Here is a 6,039-nt window from a genome sequence, read left to right as displayed (position 1 = left end):
CTTGTTTTATTTTTTATTTAGTGGCAGAAACGAGCTTCCATATGGACCTAAAATGAACTTTATAAAATAATAATAATAATAAAATGTAGTTCATGACCCCTATTGTATTTTTACTGTTAGTTTTGATAAATAATTTGTGGGCCCTATTACACCATTTCAGATATGTTTTGGTGTGTTTATTTTAGTTAATTTATGGACCAAAAAATACTGAAATGTAAATATTATAATTTTTTTTATTTTTTTTAATAGCATCTTTACATTTAATTTGTAACATGTAGCCTAAAGGTTTAATAAAGCAATGCAATGTATTCGCTGTTACTCCTTGGCGTATGGATTTCTCTTACTCTCTCTCATTCCTGCTCTGTTTTAACATGTGGTTTCAGAATAGAATTTTCACCAAGCAGAATGTCATAACATCTTAAATTCTGGATGTTTCTGAGTCAAAGAATTTACCTGCTTTTTAAAATCACAATTAAAATGAGTTACAAAAAATTACCCATGAATAAACAACCAATCTATATTCACAACTGTAGATCAAGACCTGAACATTTCATCTGTTACCTCATTTAGCAATACCACAGACAGGCATTAAAACTTTCTAAACACAACTAAAAAGTATTTTAGGGGATTTTTGTGATTCAGGATACTTTCAGCAAATCAATTAAACAACTGTCAAAGTTTAGCAAGTAATTTGTACTGTACATTCCCTAAACGTACTTAACCAGAGTGATGACTGATGTTGTTTTATTCTTTATTTGCATCTAAAGGGTTTGTCTAGTTTTATCAAGCAGCACATAATGTACTATTCAAGTTATTTCAGAACCCAAAGCTTGAAAAATTGCCCATTTTAATTGGTATGTGTGGAGTGGACTATATAGCAGTGTTAGCTTTAATTAGCATAGACTGACTACAATTTGATCATGATGCAAGACTAAGTGTGACAGCCTTATTTGGAAGAAAATAAAAATATTCCGGACTCTGTTACTTTCTGAGTCATAGTAAAGAGCGTTCACGCCTCCTCTTATAGGTTCTTCTTCATAGAACTGTGTAGTGTTTTTGTCTTTTAGTCTCCACATTTTGCAGAACTTGGCATATAACTTTCCTATCCAATCCAATCTCATTTGTGAATGAGACTTCATTAAGAAGGTAAGAATGAAAATAAAAGTATATTACATTTTATTTAACCTTAGTTAAATAAGTCTTAAGGTTTCATTTTCCATACATTTTAGCCCAATTTGTTTTGATTTAATGGCTCCACTTATAGCATAAAGTAACGGAAAACAACCATTTAGCCTTGGGGAAAATTTGTTATAATCTGTTGGTCAGTTTTTTTCTTTCCTTTGTTTTTGTACATTTAAAACAACAGTTGTTTTTGTTTTTATTTAAGGGCAACCCAGGAACGTGATGGGACCTCTGCTACTTAAATTGCTTTTACAAGGTATACAGGAGCATCAGTTTTCCCTCTCTTTTTCTTCATACATGTAGATGCTGTTTATAAGGGTATACAGTACATACAATCTAAAAAGTCTATTTAAGAAATGTATCTAAAGTGGTGGCTTTTCTCAGGTCAGGTCTTTATTTGTGAAAGCTTTTGTTCTGTCTTCCTCAGTGCTGCCTCATGGTAATTTTACTGTTTAAGATTGTGCATAAAATCTATAATTGCAGATAAGAAGATTAGATATTTACATTAGATAAGCCAAGGAATTTGACAGTCACCAGTGTATGCACTTCTCAGATATTTCCAGACCGCAGGCAAACGTTGATTCAACACCATCAAAAACAAGCGCCGACCAATGCCACCAGATACTGATGAGGAAACAAACTGACACAACACATCTGCTGGCATTGGTCTGAGTGTGAATTGACTTAAAATAATATGTGATAATGCTGTAATACTGATTAAATGTTGGGAAGTGTTCTGGATATTGGGTGGCATGAAATAACTAGTATAAATATAAATGCAGTAATAAAAATTTAGTTTTGACCGAACCTGGCTAATATGGTCATACTTCCTGGTTCTAGTGAGGCCTCTAGCTGCTGTATTTTGGAACAGTCTATTAAGCGTGCAGGGCAAATCAAAATAAGTGAATAAAATAAAGCTTTGTTTTTTTTTTCTTTTTTTTTTTTTCTCAGGTAATTTTCAACCAACACCTGACATTTGTCCACTCAGTATTTTTTTTTTTTTTTGTTGTTTTGTTTTTTTCTGTAATAGTTTTGGATGTACAGAATATTGAGAATGTGCAGAGAACATGTGGTTAGAAAACAAAAATAAATACTTTTGAAAAGTTTGCTTAATCTTCCTGCCATTAATGTTCTCCAACTTTTGTTCCACAGGTGTTCTACTGTTTGATACTTTGGCATGGTATGTGAGTATGCCATCAGAAATTTATGGCCTCCAAGGTTCCTGTCTGGTCATACCATGTTCTTTCTACTACACATCATACCCACCCAAAGACCCACGCAGAGTTGTGTGGTATCAGTGGGTCTCTAGAGGTTATCCTTTAGTTTATGATCCATGGCATCTAAATGATGTCATTGAGAAGTTCAGATGGAAAACTGATTTATATGGTGACCCATCAAATAGGGATTGCAGTCTGTTAATTAAAAACCTGGAACTGTCCCACCATGGAGAGAAATTATATGCATGGATTGACCCTGAAAATGTTGGATGGCGCACCTACGCATTTTATGACGTCACCTCAACTATTGTTGTTCACAGTATGTAAATATTCTTGTGGTGGTCAATAATAACCATAACAATAGACCCATTGACTTTCTTCTAACCAATTGTGGGGTTTAAACTGATATGATGTTTTAATTCCAATATTTCTGTCAATTTTAGCACAGCCACAGCAGCCCAGCATTTATATTTATGGAGGTGAAAGGACGGGGGACACAGTCACAGTAGCATGTTCAGCTTTCCACACGTGTCCATACAGCAAACCAACAATAACTCTGAACGGTGTAGAAGGATCTGACGAAATCAGGGATGAGTCTATTAAAAACAGTCTGTGGAAAATCACTCTGACACGCACAGGTGTCATAATCACAGAGCGCTCAACTATTAAGTGTTCAGTAACACATTATGGTGGCATAACAGTGACAGCTACAAAGGACAAAAGTGCAGAATGTGAGTAAACACAAATATGAACTGTTATGTAGCTATAAATTCACTATCAATGTCACAGCGGAACCTATTACAAGTTTTCAGTTCAATTTCAGGTGCTCATCATAAAATATCGATTGAGCCTGGACTGGCAGATGTCACAGAGGGTGTCGCAAAGAACTTTAACTGTAGTGTCTACCATTCCTGCCAGAAAGAGGATCCAACCATCACATGGAACTATGAAAACATGCAGGTCACAAAGGGGAACAAAAAACCCTCTGGTTTAAATAAGATCAGCTATTCCAACATAACCTTTCTGGCTGCAAAAGAGGACAATGGAAAGGAACTGATTTGCACCGCAACATTTTCTGGAGCAAACTTTAAAGCATCTGTTGTTTTACGTGTACACCGTGAGTAATCTTACATTATGTGTGTTGTGGGCTTATTCAGAATTATTTTTTTTATATATATAATTGATTCATTTTGAATCTGCAAAAGCAAGAAACAAATCGTGTGCTGGCTGCCATGAAAATGGTGAAGATTAAGGCCTGAAAAAGATATGCAATGCAAGTATATGAACACGGAGGCTTCGAGCTATGAAAGCACGTGTGCAACCAAATGTTCAAATACTTGCTTGACGTACTGTATGTTTCTAGCCTAAAGCACAAATACAATAGTTTATTTAAGAAGAACCCAACAATAAGTGAAACTTTAAAAATCTAAGCTTATTGTTTTCTACTAATTGTCTTACAGAGTATCAAAAACCAGCCAGTCCAACACAGAATGAAAGTATGTTTTTATCCCCTATGTCTGTTCTCAGATTTACAGTATATGATTAGAGAAAATTACATTTTCAGTTCTGTGACAACTGATTAATCCACTACATGTTGTCACATATCATTTAGCCTATTTCCAACACGTGGCAGATGTGATACCCAAGATCACTGCTTTGCCTCGTTCATGTGTGGTAATACCGTGTAGTTTCAAGATGGAGGAGGAATATGTCACTCGACTTCGGGTTCTTTGGGTCACCAAAAAAGGTGGCTACATGTTCCACACCGACCCAGTCGATGTCTTGGACAATTTCAAAGGCCGCACGAGGCTCCTTGGAAACCCAGATGAGCAGAACTGTACTGTGGAGATGGATAATGTGCAAACTAATGACAACGGACCGTTCTGCGTCCGAGCAGAAAGAGAAAATGAGAGATACAGCTTCAACAACAGCTGTGTGTTCATTATAATGCGGGGTGAGGAAATATAACCAATCACTTGGGTTCACATACTTTTGAAAGTGTTCTTCATCCATCACATTCCAGAACTAATATAAACATTTTATTTTTTTATTTTTTATAAAGCATCTCCTGACAAACCTGTGATGTCATCCCTCCCTGAAGACATTGAGCCCGGGACACGAGTCACCATCAAATGCTCAGTTAACCACACATGCTCCTCTCACCCTCCCCAAATCACCTGGAGCATCCCAACAGCCCGAGAAACTATCAGCCACAGTCACATGGGTGGAGGCGTCTGGGAAACAGTGTCCGCTGTGACCTTTATTCCAACTGGATATGAAGAGAAAGATGAAATTGTCTGCACTGCCAACTTTTGGGGCGGTAAAACACAGGAAAACACTGCCTTCCTCATTATTAGACTGAGTAAGTACAGACTGATAGAGTTAAATCCAATTTTTATATAGATTTTATATAGATCTTTGCATGTACAAAATGTTTATGAGATCGGCTTGTACAAGTTTTAATATTACTGGTCAACTAGAAACTGTACTTCATGATTTGTAAGAGATGTGACTTTTAATCTTTTTAAAAATCTAATTATCATAGGATTTCAAGGGGTTGGAATTGGGCCTTATGTCATTGGACCGTCACTTGTGTTCATCCTAATTTGCATATTTGCTGGAGTCTTCATTTATAAGAGACAACACAAGTAAGTTTATTTATTTATTTTGGGCTTATGCTTATTCTTCAAAATGTCTGTTGTAATTGATTCTGCATCTCAAAACATCTATCATCACTAATAATTCTGAACTGGTTTCCGCTTATAACTCAAAAGTAGATGGAGACCAATTTTATCCAGACATAATAATACGGATAGTGCTATTAAATTATGCATCTGCTACTGCTGTGCTTAGTTTCTGTTTTTATCAGTCAGCATTGACAACTTCTCACTGTCTTCACATTGTCATTATCAATTGTAGACGGCCTCATCAGGATATACAAGGTTCACTAACACAATCTGAGCCAAGGTATGTATGACATACTCATTTAAAATCAGTTTTTACTCATCAATTCATGTTAAAGAATATCTCTGAATGAATTTCAACAGCAAAGATTTTCTGATTTGTAATACAATGGCAATGTTAACCCTATTCTTTGATATAGGAGATCAGTTTGGAACAGATTCTCAAGGTTGGACTTTACATTGTCTCATCTTTGTATCTGTATCTTTTTTTTTCTTATCCTGAGACTATTTTAAAATTCTCCCCCAGTCGTTTTAGTATGCCTGAAGGAAGAGCACCTTGGAGTAACAGGGAAAACAGGAGTGATACCAGGCAAGTACATCATGAAAATGTAAAAGAAAGAAAGTCTGGTTAGTGTTGGTTCTCTCCAGTGAATTAGCTAGTGTTATCTGCAGATACACTGGAGATGCTCCCAAAAGACCACCAAAGCCTGAACAAAGGCAGGTTGAAAATATATTTAACATAACTAAAATTAACCATAAATTATGTTAACAATTAATCATATTATACATTACCTGATTAAACATTACATGACACACACATCTTAACAGACGGAGCATCTGGAGCCGATTTTCTAGGTATTCAGTATTCACCTTTTTTAAATCATTGTGTGTTTCATTATTAAATAACAAAGTCCTCCAATTTGTTAATTTTATTCTCTTTTTGTTGTAGACACCAA

The 6,039-nt window shown here is 35.6% G+C and overlaps 1 protein-coding gene and 1 long non-coding RNA gene across 2 annotated transcripts; both read left to right on the top strand.

The window, feature by feature from the left end:
• Positions 1-923: 923 nt before the first annotated feature.
• On the top strand, positions 924-4,817 carry LOC109067547. Its single transcript, XM_042771634.1, has 8 exons — positions 924-1,146; positions 1,388-1,438; positions 2,335-2,718; positions 2,843-3,130; positions 3,223-3,516; positions 3,860-3,895; positions 4,012-4,353; positions 4,462-4,817. The coding sequence occupies exons 2-8, from the start codon at positions 1,405-1,407 to the stop codon at positions 4,800-4,802; spliced, it is 1,719 nt and encodes a 572-aa protein (XP_042627568.1). The 5' UTR covers positions 924-1,146; positions 1,388-1,404; the 3' UTR covers positions 4,803-4,817.
• Positions 4,818-4,872: 55 nt separating this feature from the next.
• On the top strand, positions 4,873-6,036 carry LOC109067553. Its single transcript, XR_006161823.1, has 4 exons — positions 4,873-5,047; positions 5,319-5,366; positions 5,503-5,529; positions 5,610-6,036. It is a non-coding gene; the product is annotated as an uncharacterized LOC109067553 (long non-coding RNA).
• Positions 6,037-6,039: the final 3 nt, after the last annotated feature.

This window comes from Cyprinus carpio, chromosome A15 (genome assembly GCF_018340385.1).
Source record: "Cyprinus carpio isolate SPL01 chromosome A15, ASM1834038v1, whole genome shotgun sequence".
Taxonomy (NCBI): Eukaryota; Metazoa; Chordata; class Actinopteri; order Cypriniformes; family Cyprinidae; genus Cyprinus; species Cyprinus carpio.
This window is presented reverse-complemented; position numbering and strand designations above follow the sequence as displayed.

Bases quoted from the DNA above. Each gene is read 5' to 3' on its own strand.
- LOC109067547 (XM_042771634.1), top strand. From the start codon at position 1,405: ATGGGACCTCTGCTACTTAAATTGCTTTTACAAG. The intron at 3,131-3,222 runs GTGAGTAAACAC...GTTCAATTTCAG, and splicing joins AAAGGACAAAAGTGCAGAAT to GTGCTCATCATAAAATATCG. The intron at 3,896-4,011 runs GTATGTTTTTAT...CATATCATTTAG, and splicing joins CAGTCCAACACAGAATGAAA to CCTATTTCCAACACGTGGCA.